The 15,000-nt window shown below is 36.8% G+C and overlaps 1 protein-coding gene across 1 annotated transcript in view; it reads left to right on the forward strand.

The window, feature by feature from the left end:
• The window catches only part of LOC118966670 (cGMP-specific 3',5'-cyclic phosphodiesterase-like), a 50,529-nt gene that overhangs the window by 28,757 nt on the left and 6,772 nt on the right, over positions 1–15,000 (forward strand). The window contains exon 19 of the mRNA XM_036989421.1: positions 674–748. Within this exon, the coding sequence (XP_036845316.1) occupies positions 674–748 (75 nt within the window). The remainder of the gene's footprint in view (positions 1–673; positions 749–15,000) is intronic.

The following is a 15,000-nucleotide window of genomic DNA, read 5'->3' on the forward strand; positions in this document are numbered from 1 at the left end:
TATATCTACTTATATAGAGTATGTATACTGTACTATATATCTACTTAACTTTGTTTTTGTCAAAGAATCCTCCATTTGCAGCAATTACAGCCTTTGCAGATCTTTGGCATTCTAGTTGTCAGTTTGTTGAGGTAATCTGAAGAGATTTCACCCCGTGCTTCCTGAAGCACCTCCCACCCGTTGGATTGGCTTGATGGGCACTTCTTCTCTCTCGGGTTGAGATCTGGTGACTGTGCTGGCCACTCCACTATAGACAGAATACCAGCTGACTGCTTCTTCCCTAAATAGCTCTTGCGTAGCTTGGAGCTGTGCTTCGGGTTTTTTCAGAGATGTATAATCACATGGTAAACTGACACCGCCTGGTATAGAGGTCCTTGGATGGGCAGGGAGCTATGCCCCAGTTTACCATGTGATTCTACATCTCTGACACCGCCTGGTATAGAGGTCCTGGAGGGCAGGGAGCTCTGCCCAGTCTACCATGTGATTCTACATCTCTGACACCGCCTGGTATAGAGGTCCTGGAGGGCAGGGAGCTCTGCCCCAGTTTACCATGTGATTCTACATCTAGCAGGGGAGACTCTCTGTGGTAGCCTTACTCTCTCACTCTGTGTGTGTGTTTGTGTGTGTGTGTGTGTGTGTGTGTGTGTGTGTGTGTGTGTGTGTGTGTGTTCAGGAGGAGGGCAGAGTTCTTTGAACTGGGTCAGAGAGGAGTGAGGTGGGAGGAGGACAGGCACAGAGACTTACTAAGGTGAGAATCCTAAACCCTATGTAGTGCACTACTTTAGACTGCAGCCCAATGGGCCTAAAGTAGTGCACAAGGGTCCCGTTTGGGCACCGCCTGGTATAGAGGTCCTGGATGGGTACTTCTCTGCGTTAAGTAGTGCACTACTTTATGACACCCTAAACCCTATATAGTGCACTACTTTATGACACCCTATTCTCTATATAGTGCACTACTTTATGACACCCTAAACCCTATATAGTGCACTACTTTATGACACCCTATTCTCTATATAGTGCACTACTTTATGACACCCTATTCTCTATATAGTGCACTACTTTATGACACCCTATTCTCTATATAGTGCACTACTTTATGACACCCTAAACCCTATATAGTGCACTACTTTATGACACCCTATTCTCTATATAGTGCACTACTTTATGACACCCTATTCTCTATATAGTGCACTACTTTATGACACCCTATTCTCTATATAGTGCACTACTTCATGACACCCTATTCTCTATATAGTGCACTACTTTATGACACCCTATTCTCTATATAGTGCACTACTTTATGACACCCTATTCTCTATATAGTGCACTACTTTATGACACCCTATTCTCTATATAGTGCACTACTTTATGACACCCTATTCTCTATATAGTACACTACTTTATGACACCCTATTCTCTATATAGTGCACTACTTTATGACACCCTATTCTCTATATAGTGCACTACTTTATGACACCATATTCTCTATATAGTGCACTACTTTATGACACCCTATTCTCTATATAGTGCACTACTTTATGACACCCTATTCTCTATATAGTGCACTACTTTATGACACCCTATTCCCTATATAGTGCACTACTTTATGACACCCTATTCTCTATATAGTGCACTACTTTATGACACCCTATTCTCTATATAGTGCACTACTTTATGACACCCTAAACCCTATATAGTGCACTACTTTATGACACCCTATTCTCTATATAGTGCACTACTTTATGACACCCTAAACCCTATATAGTGCACTACTTTATGACACCCTATTCTCTATATAGTGCACTACTTTATGACACCCTATTCTCTATATAGTGCACTACTTTATGACACCCTATTCTCTATATAGTGCACTACTTTATGACACCCTATTCTCTATATAGTGCACTACTTTATGACACCCTATTCTCTATATAGTGCACTACTTTATGACACCCTATTCTCTATATAGTGCACTACTTTATGACACCCTATTCTCTATATAGTACACTACTTTATGACACCCTATTCTCTATATAGTGCACTACTTTATGACACCCTATTCTCTATATAGTGCACTACTTTATGACACCCTAAACCCTATATAGTGCACTACTTTATGACACCCTATTCTCTATATAGTGCACTACTTTATGACACCCTATTCTCTATATAGTGCACTACTTTATGACACCCTATTCTCTATATAGTGCACTACTTTATGACACCCTATTCTCTATATAGTGCACTACTTTATGACACCCTATTCCCTATATAGTGCACTACTTTATGACACCCTATTCTCTATATAGTGCACTACTTTATGACACCCTATTCTCTATATAGTGCACTACTTTATGACACCCTATTCTCTATATAGTGCACTACTTTATGACACCCTATTCTCTATATAGTGCACTACTTTATGACACCCTATTCTCTATATAGTACACTACTTTATGACACCCTATTCTCTATATAGTGCACTACTTTATGACACTCTAAACCCTATATAGTGCACTACTTTATGACACCCTATTCTCTATATAGTGCACTACTTTATGACACCCTATTCTCTATATAGTGCACTACTTTATGACACCCTATTCTCTATATAGTGCACTACTTTATGACACCCTATTCTCTATATAGTGCACTACTTTATGACACCCTATTCTCTATATAGTGCACTACTTTATGACACCCTATTCTCTATATAGTGCACTACTTTATGACACCCTATTCTCTATATAGTGCACTACTTTATGACACCCTAAACCCTATATAGTGCACTACTTTATGACACCCTATTCTCTATATAGTGCACTACTTTATGACACTCTAAACCCTATATAGTGCACTACTTTATGACACTCTAAACCCTATATAGTGCACTACTTTATGACACTCTAAACCCTATATAGTGCACTACTTTATGACACTCTAAACCCTATATAGTGCACTACTTTATGACACTCTAAACCCTATATAGTGCACTACTTTATGACACCCTAAACCCTATATATAGTGCACTACTTTATGACACCCTATTCTCTATATAGTGCACTACTTTATGACACCCTAAACCCTATATAGTGCACTACTTTATGACACCCTAAACCCTATATAGTGCACTACTTTATGACACCCTATTCTCTATATAGTGCACTACTTTATGACACCCTATTCTCTATATAGTGCACTACTTTATGACACCCTAAACCCTATATAGTGCACTACTTTATGACACCCTATTCTCTATATAGTGCACTACTTTATGACACCCTAAACCCTATATAGTGCACTACTTTATGACACCCTATTCTCTATATAGTGCACTACTTTATGACACCCTATTCTCTATATAGTGCACTACTTTATGACACCCTATTCTCTATATAGTGCACTACTTTATGACACCCTATTCTCTATATAGTGCACTACTTTATGACACCCTATTCCCTATATAGTGCACTACTTTATGACACCCTAAACCCTATATAGTGCACTACTTTATGACACCCTATTCTCTATATAGTGCACTACTTTATGACACCCTATTCCCTATATAGTGCACTACTTTATGACACCCTAAACCCTATATAGTGCACTACTTTATGACACCCTAAACCCTATATAGTGCACTACTTTATGACACCCTATTCTCTATATAGTGCACTACTTTATGACACCCTAAACCCTATATAGTGCACTACTTTATGACACCCTATTCTCTATATAGTGCACTACTTTATGACACCCTAAACCCTATATAGTGCACTACTTTATGACACCCTATTCTCTATATAGTGCACTACTTTATGACACCCTATTCTCTATATAGTGCACTACTTTATGACACCCTATTCTCTATATAGTGCACTACTTTATGACACCCTAAACCCTATATAGTGCACTACTTTATGACACCCTATTCTCTATATAGTGCACTACTTTATGACACCCTAAACCCTATATAGTGCACTACTTTATGACACCCTAAACCCTATATAGTGCACTACTTTATGACACCCTATTCTCTATATAGTGCACTACTTTATGACACCCTAAACCCTATATAGTGCACTACTTTATGACACCCTATTCTCTATATAGTGCACTACTTTATGACACCCTAAACCCTATATAGTACACTACTTTATGACACCCTATTCTCTATATAGTGCACTACTTTATGACACTCTAAACCCTATATAGTGCACTACTTTATGACACCCTATTCTCTATATAGTGCACTACTTTATGACACCCTATTCTCTATATAGTGCACTACTTTATGACACCCTATTCTCTATATAGTGCACTACTTTATGACACCCTAAACCCTATATAGTGCACTACTTTATGACACCCTATTCTCTATATAGTGCACTACTTTATGACACCCTAAACCCTATATAGTGCACTACTTTATGACACCCTATTCTCTATATAGTGCACTACTTTATGACACCCTATTCTCTATATAGTGCACTACTTTATGACACCCTAAACCCTATATAGTGCACTACTTTATGACACCCTAAACCCTATATAGTGCACTACTTTATGACACCCTATTCTCTATATAGTGCACTACTTTATGACACCCTAAACCCTATATAGTGCACTACTTTATGACACCCTATTCTCTATATAGTGCACTACTTTATGACACCCTAAACCCTATATAGTACACTACTTTATGACACCCTATTCTCTATATAGTGCACTACTTTATGACACTCTAAACCCTATATAGTGCACTACTTTATGACACCCTATTCTCTATATAGTGCACTACTTTATGACACCCTATTCTCTATATAGTGCACTACTTTATGACACCCTATTCTCTATATAGTGCACTACTTTATGACACCCTATTCTCTATATAGTGCACTACTTTATGACACCCTAAACCCTATATAGTGCACTACTTTATGACACCCTATTCTCTATATAGTGCACTACTTTATGACACCCTATTCTCTATATAGTGCACTACTTTATGACACCCTATTCTCTATATAGTGCACTACTTTATGACACCCTATTCCCTATATAGTGCACTACTTTATGACACCCTATTCTCTATATAGTGCACTACTTTATGACACCCTATTCTCTATATAGTGCACTACTTTATGACACCCTAAACCCTATATAGTGCACTACTTTATGACACCCTATTCTCTATATAGTGCACTACTTTATGACACCCTAAACCCTATATAGTGCACTACTTTATGACACCCTATTCTCTATATAGTGCACTACTTTATGACACCCTATTCTCTATATAGTGCACTACTTTATGACACCCTATTCTCTATATAGTGCACTACTTTATGACACCCTAAACCCTATATAGTGCACTACTTTATGACACCCTATTCTCTATATAGTGCACTACTTTATGACACCCTATTCTCTATATAGTGCACTACTTTATGACACCCTATTCTCTATATAGTGCACTACTTTATGACACCCTATTCTCTATATAGTGCACTACTTTATGACACCCTATTCTCTATATAGTGCACTACTTTATGACACCCTATTCTCTATATAGTACACTACTTTATGACACCCTATTCTCTATATAGTGCACTACTTTATGACACCCTATTCTCTATATAGTGCACTACTTTATGACACCCTAAACCCTATATAGTGCACTACTTTATGACACCCTATTCTCTATATAGTGCACTACTTTATGACACCCTATTCTCTATATAGTGCACTACTTTATGACACCCTATTCTCTATATAGTGCACTACTTTATGACACCCTATTCTCTATATAGTGCACTACTTTATGACACCCTATTCCCTATATAGTGCACTACTTTATGACACCCTATTCTCTATATAGTGCACTACTTTATGACACCCTATTCTCTATATAGTGCACTACTTTATGACACCCTATTCTCTATATAGTGCACTACTTTATGACACCCTATTCTCTATATAGTGCACTACTTTATGACACCCTATTCTCTATATAGTACACTACTTTATGACACCCTATTCTCTATATAGTGCACTACTTTATGACACTCTAAACCCTATATAGTGCACTACTTTATGACACCCTATTCTCTATATAGTGCACTACTTTATGACACCCTATTCTCTATATAGTGCACTACTTTATGACACCCTATTCTCTATATAGTGCACTACTTTATGACACCCTATTCTCTATATAGTGCACTACTTTATGACACCCTATTCTCTATATAGTGCACTACTTTATGACACCCTATTCTCTATATAGTGCACTACTTTATGACACCCTATTCTCTATATAGTGCACTACTTTATGACACCCTAAACCCTATATAGTGCACTACTTTATGACACCCTATTCTCTATATAGTGCACTACTTTATGACACTCTAAACCCTATATAGTGCACTACTTTATGACACTCTAAACCCTATATAGTGCACTACTTTATGACACTCTAAACCCTATATAGTGCACTACTTTATGACACTCTAAACCCTATATAGTGCACTACTTTATGACACTCTAAACCCTATATAGTGCACTACTTTATGACACCCTAAACCCTATATATAGTGCACTACTTTATGACACCCTATTCTCTATATAGTGCACTACTTTATGACACCCTAAACCCTATATAGTGCACTACTTTATGACACCCTAAACCCTATATAGTGCACTACTTTATGACACCCTATTCTCTATATAGTGCACTACTTTATGACACCCTATTCTCTATATAGTGCACTACTTTATGACACCCTAAACCCTATATAGTGCACTACTTTATGACACCCTATTCTCTATATAGTGCACTACTTTATGACACCCTAAACCCTATATAGTGCACTACTTTATGACACCCTATTCTCTATATAGTGCACTACTTTATGACACCCTATTCTCTATATAGTGCACTACTTTATGACACCCTATTCTCTATATAGTGCACTACTTTATGACACCCTATTCTCTATATAGTGCACTACTTTATGACACCCTATTCCCTATATAGTGCACTACTTTATGACACCCTAAACCCTATATAGTGCACTACTTTATGACACCCTATTCTCTATATAGTGCACTACTTTATGACACCCTATTCCCTATATAGTGCACTACTTTATGACACCCTAAACCCTATATAGTGCACTACTTTATGACACCCTAAACCCTATATAGTGCACTACTTTATGACACCCTATTCTCTATATAGTGCACTACTTTATGACACCCTAAACCCTATATAGTGCACTACTTTATGACACCCTATTCTCTATATAGTGCACTACTTTATGACACCCTAAACCCTATATAGTGCACTACTTTATGACACCCTATTCTCTATATAGTGCACTACTTTATGACACCCTATTCTCTATATAGTGCACTACTTTATGACACCCTATTCTCTATATAGTGCACTACTTTATGACACCCTAAACCCTATATAGTGCACTAATTTATGACACCCTATTCTCTATATAGTGCACTACTTTATGACACCCTAAACCCTATATAGTGCACTACTTTATGACACCCTAAACCCTATATAGTGCACTACTTTATGACACCCTATTCTCTATATAGTGCACTACTTTATGACACCCTAAACCCTATATAGTGCACTACTTTATGACACCCTATTCTCTATATAGTGCACTACTTTATGACACCCTAAACCCTATATAGTACACTACTTTATGACACCCTATTCTCTATATAGTGCACTACTTTATGACACTCTAAACCCTATATAGTGCACTACTTTATGACACCCTATTCTCTATATAGTGCACTACTTTATGACACCCTATTCTCTATATAGTGCACTACTTTATGACACCCTATTCTCTATATAGTGCACTACTTTATGACACCCTAAACCCTATATAGTGCACTACTTTATGACACCCTATTCTCTATATAGTGCACTACTTTATGACACCCTAAACCCTATATAGTGCACTACTTTATGACACCCTATTCTCTATATAGTGCACTACTTTATGACACCCTATTCTCTATATAGTGCACTACTTTATGACACCCTATTCTCTATATAGTGCACTACTTTATGACACCCTAAACCCTATATAGTGCACTACTTTATGACACCCTATTCTCTATATAGTGCACTACTTTATGACACCCTAAACCCTATATAGTGCACTACTTTATGACACCCTAAACCCTATATAGTGCACTACTTTATGACACCCTATTCTCTATATAGTGCACTACTTTATGACACCCTAAACCCTATATAGTGCACTACTTTATGACACCCTATTCTCTATATAGTGCACTACTTTATGACACCCTAAACCCTATATAGTACACTACTTTATGACACCCTATTCTCTATATAGTGCACTACTTTATGACACTCTAAACCCTATATAGTGCACTACTTTATGACACCCTATTCTCTATATAGTGCACTACTTTATGACACCCTATTCTCTATATAGTGCACTACTTTATGACACCCTATTCTCTATATAGTGCACTACTTTATGACACCCTATTCTCTATATAGTGCACTACTTTATGACACCCTAAACCCTATATAGTGCACTACTTTATGACACCCTATTCTCTATATAGTGCACTACTTTATGACACCCTATTCTCTATATAGTACACTACTTTATGACACCCTAAACCCTATATATAGTGCACTACTTTATGACACCCTATTCTCTATATAGTGCACTACTTTATGACACCCTAAACCCTATATAGTGCACTACTTTATGACACCCTATTCTCTATATAGTGCACTACTTTATGACACCCTATTCTCTATATAGTACACTACTTTATGACACCCTATTCTCTATATAGTGCACTACTTTATGACACCCTATTCTCTATATAGTGCACTACTTTATGACACCCTATTCTCTATATAGTGCACTACTTTATGACACCCTATTCTCTATATAGTGCACTACTTTATGACACCCTAAACCCTATATAGTGCACTACTTTATGACACTCTAAACCCTATATAGTGCACTACTTTATGACACCCTATTCTCTATATAGTGCACTACTTTATGACACCCTATTCTCTATATAGTGCACTACTTTATGACACCCTATTCTCTATATAGTGCACTACTTTATGACACCCTATTCTCTATATAGTGCACTACTTTATGACACTCTAAACCCTATATAGTGCACTACTTTATGACACTCTAAACCCTATATAGTGCACTACTTTATGACACTCTAAACCCTATATAGTGCACTACTTTATGACACTCTAAACCCTATATAGTGCACTACTTTATGACACTCTAAACCCTATATAGTGCACTACTTTATGACACCCTAAACCCTATATATAGTGCACTACTTTATGACACCCTATTCTCTATATAGTGCACTACTTTATGACACCCTATTCTCTATATAGTGCACTACTTTATGACACCCTATTCTCTATATAGTGCACTACTTTATGACACCCTAAACCCTATATAGTGCACTACTTTATGACACTCTAAACCCTATATAGTGCACTACTTTATGACACCCTATTCTCTATATAGTGCACTACTTTATGACACCCTATTCTCTATATAGTGCACTACTTTATGACACCCTATTCTCTATATAGTGCACTACTTTATGACACCCTAAACCCTATATAGTGCACTACTTTATGACACCCTATTCTCTATATAGTGCACTACTTTATGACACCCTATTCTCTATATAGTGCACTACTTTATGACACCCTAAACCCTATATAGTGCACTACTTTATGACACCCTATTCTCTATATAGTGCACTACTTTATGACACCCTAAACCCTATATAGTGCACTACTTTATGACACCCTATTCTCTATATAGTGCACTACTTTATGACACCCTATTCTCTATATAGTGCACTACTTTATGACACCCTATTCTCTATATAGTGCACTACTTTATGACACCCTAAACCCTATATAGTGCACTACTTTATGACACCCTATTCTCTATATAGTGCACTACTTTATGACACCCTAAACCCTATATAGTGCACTACTTTATGACACCCTATTCTCTATATAGTGCACTACTTTATGACACCCTAAACCCTATATAGTGCACTACTTTATGACACCCTAAACCCTATATAGTGCACTACTTTATGACACCCTATTCTCTATATAGTGCACTACTTTATGACACCCTATTCTCTATATAGTGCACTACTTTATGACACCCTAAACCCTATATAGTGCACTACTTTATGACACCCTATTCTCTATATAGTGCACTACTTTATGACACCCTAAACCCTATATAGTGCACTACTTTATGACACCCTATTCTCTATATAGTGCACTACTTTATGACACCCTAAACCCTATATAGTGCACTACTTTATGACACCCTATTCTCTATATAGTGCACTACTTTATGACACCCTATTCTCTATATAGTGCACTACTTTATGACACCCTATTCTCTATATAGTGCACTACTTTATGACACCCTAAACCCTATATAGTGCACTACTTTATGACACCCTATTCTCTATATAGTGCACTACTTTATGACACTCTAAACCCTATATAGTGCACTACTTTATGACACCCTATTCTCTATATAGTGCACTACTTTATGACACCCTAAACCCTATATATAGTGCACTACTTTATGACACTCTAAACCCTATATAGTGCACTACTTTATGACACTCTAAACCCTATATAGTGCACTACTTTATGACACCCTATTCTCTATATAGTGCACTACTTTATGACACCCTAAACCCTATATAGTGCACTACTTTATGACACCCTATTCTCTATATAGTGCACTACTTTATGACACCCTATTCTCTATATAGTGCACTACTTTATGACACCCTAAACCCTATATATAGTGCACTACTTTATGACACTCTAAACCCTATATAGTGCACTACTTTATGACACTCTAAACCCTATATAGTGCACTACTTTATGACACCCTATTCTCTATATAGTGCACTACTTTATGACACCCTAAACCCTATATAGTGCACTACTTTATGACACCCTATTCTCTATATAGTGCACTACTTTATGACACCCTATTCTCTATATAGTGCACTACTTTATGACACCCTAAACCCTATATAGTGCACTACTTTATGACACCCTATTCTCTATATAGTGCACTACTTTATGACACCCTAAACCCTATATATAGTGCACTACTTTATGACACCCTAAACCCTATATAGTGCACTACTTTATGACACCCTAAACCCTATATAGTGCACTACTTTATGACACCCTAAACCCTATATAGTGCACTACTTTATGACACCCTATTCTCTATATAGTGCACTACTTTATGACACCCTAAACCCTATATAGTGCACTACTTTATGACACCCTATTCTCTATATAGTGCACTACTTTATGACACCCTATTCTCTATATAGTGCACTACTTTATGACACCCTATTCTCTATATAGTGCACTACTTTATGACACCCTATTCTCTATATAGTGCACTACTTTATGACACCCTATTCTCTATATAGTACACTACTTTATGACACCCTAAACCCTATATAGTGCACTACTTTATGACACCCTATTCTCTATATAGTGCACTACTTTATGACACCCTATTCTCTATATAGTGCACTACTTTATGACACCCTAAACCCTATATAGTGCACTACTTTATGACACCCTAAACCCTATATAGTGCACTACTTTATGACACCCTATTCTCTATATAGTGCACTACTTTATGACACCCTATTCTCTATATAGTGCACTACTTTATGACACCCTATTCTCTATATAGTGCACTACTTTATGACACCCTATTCTCTATATAGTACACTACTTTATGACACCCTATTCTCTATATAGTGCACTACTTTATGACACCCTATTCTCTATATAGTGCACTACTTTATGACACTCTAAACCCTATATAGTGCACTACTTTATGACACCCTATTCTCTATATAGTGCACTACTTTATGACACTCTAAACCCTATATAGTGCACTACTTTATGACACTCTAAACCCTATATAGTGCACTACTTTATGACACTCTAAACCCTATATAGTGCACTACTTTATGACACTCTAAACCCTATATAGTGCACTACTTTATGACACCCTATTCTCTATATAGTGCACTACTTTATGACACTCTAAACCCTATATAGTGCACTACTTTATGACACTCTAAACCCTATATAGTGCACTACTTTATGACACTCTAAACCCTATATAGTGCACTACTTTATGACACCCTAAACCCTATATATAGTGCACTACTTTATGACACCCTATTCTCTATATAGTGCACTACTTTATGACACCCTATTCTCTATATAGTGCACTACTTTATGACACCCTATTCTCTATATAGTGCACTACTTTATGACACCCTAAACCCTATATAGTGCACTACTTTATGACACCCTATTCTCTATATAGTGCACTACTTTATGACACCCTAAACCCTATATAGTGCACTACTTTATGACACTCTAAACCCTATATAGTGCACTACTTTATGACACCCTATTCTCTATATAGTGCACTACTTTATGACACCCTATTTTCTATATAGTGCACTACTTTATGACACCCTATTCTCTATATAGTGCACTACTTTATGACACCCTATTCTCTATATAGTGTACTACTTTATGACACCCTAAACCCTATATAGTGCACTACTTTATGACACCCTATTCTCTATATAGTGCACTACTTTATGACACCCTATTCTCTATATAGTGCACTACTTTATGACACCCTATTCTCTATATAGTGCACTACTTTATGACACCCTATTCTCTATATAGTGCACTACTTTATGACACCCTAAACCCTATATAGTGCACTACTTTATGACACCCTATTCTCTATATAGTGCACTACTTTATGACACCCTAAACCCTATATAGTGCACTACTTTATGACACCCTATTCTCTATATAGTGCACTACTTTATGACACCCTATTCTCTATATAGTGCACTACTTTATGACACCCTATTCTCTATATAGTGCACTACTTTATGACACCCTAAACCCTATATAGTGCACTACTTTATGACACCCTATTCTCTATATAGTGCACTACTTTATGACACCCTAAACCCTATATAGTGCACTACTTTATGACACCCTATTCTCTATATAGTGCACTACTTTATGACACCCTAAACCCTATATAGTGCACTACTTTATGACACCCTAAACCCTATATAGTGCACTACTTTATGACACCCTAAACCCTATATAGTGCACTACTTTATGACACCCTATTCTCTATATAGTGCACTACTTTATGACACCCTATTCTCTATATAGTGCACTACTTTATGACACCCTAAACCCTATATAGTGCACTACTTTATGACACCCTATTCTCTATATAGTGCACTACTTTATGACACTCTAAACCCTATATAGTGCACTACTTTATGACACCCTATTCTCTATATAGTGCACTACTTTATGACACCCTAAACCCTATATATAGTGCACTACTTTATGACACTCTAAACCCTATATAGTGCACTACTTTATGACACCCTAAACCCTATATAGTGCACTACTTTATGACACCCTAAACCCTATATAGTGCACTACTTTATGACACCCTAAACCCTATATAGTGCACTACTTTATGACACCCTATTCTCTATATAGTGCACTACTTTATGACACCCTATTCTCTATATAGTGCACTACTTTATGACACCCTAAACCCTATATAGTGCACTACTTTATGACACCCTATTCTCTATATAGTGCACTACTTTATGACACTCTAAACCCTATATAGTGCACTACTTTATGACACCCTATTCTCTATATAGTGCACTACTTTATGACACCCTAAACCCTATATATAGTGCACTACTTTATGACACCCTATTCTCTATATAGTGCACTACTTTATGACACCCTAAACCCTATATAGTGCACTACTTTATGACACCCTATTCTCTATATAGTGCACTACTTTATGACACCCTAAACCCTATATATAGTGCACTACTTTATGACACCCTAAACCCTATATAGTGCACTACTTTATGACACCCTAAACCCTATATAGTGCACTACTTTATGACACCCTAAACCCTATATAGTGCACTACTTTATGACACCCTATTCTCTATATAGTGCACTACTTTATGACACCCTAAACCCTATATAGTGCACTACTTTATGACACCCTATTCTCTATATAGTGCACTACTTTATGACACCCTATTCTCTATATAGTGCACTACTTTATGACACCCTATTCTCTATATAGTGCACTACTTTGTGACACCCTATTCTCTATATAGTGCACTACTTTATGACACCCTATTCTCTATATAGTGCACTACTTTATGACACCCTATTCTCTATATAGTGCACTACTTTATGACACCCTAAACCCTATATATAGTGCACTACTTTATGACACCCTAAACCCTATATAGTGCACTACTTTATGACACCCTAAACCCTATATAGTGCACTACTTTATGACACCCTAAACCCTATATAGTGCACTACTTTATGACACCCTATTCTCTATATAGTGCACTACTTTATGACACCCTATTCTCTATATAGTGCACTACTTTATGACACCCTATTCTCTATATAGTGCACTACTTTATGACACCCTATTCTCTATATAGTGCACTACTTTATGACACCCTATTCTCTATATAGTGCACTACTTTATGACACCCTATTCTCTATATAGTGCACTACTTTATGACACCCTATTCTCTATATAGTGCACTACTTTATGACACCCTATTCTCTATATAGTGCACTACTTTATGACACTCTAAACCCTATATAGTGCACTACTTTATGACACCCTAAACCCTATATAGTGCACTACTTTATGACACCCTAAACCCTATATAGTGCACTACTTTATGACACCCTATTCTCTATATAGTGCACTACTTTATGACACC

The sequence above is a fragment of the Oncorhynchus mykiss genome, chromosome 10 (genome assembly GCF_013265735.2).
Source record: "Oncorhynchus mykiss isolate Arlee chromosome 10, USDA_OmykA_1.1, whole genome shotgun sequence".
Taxonomy (NCBI): domain Eukaryota; kingdom Metazoa; phylum Chordata; class Actinopteri; order Salmoniformes; family Salmonidae; genus Oncorhynchus; species Oncorhynchus mykiss.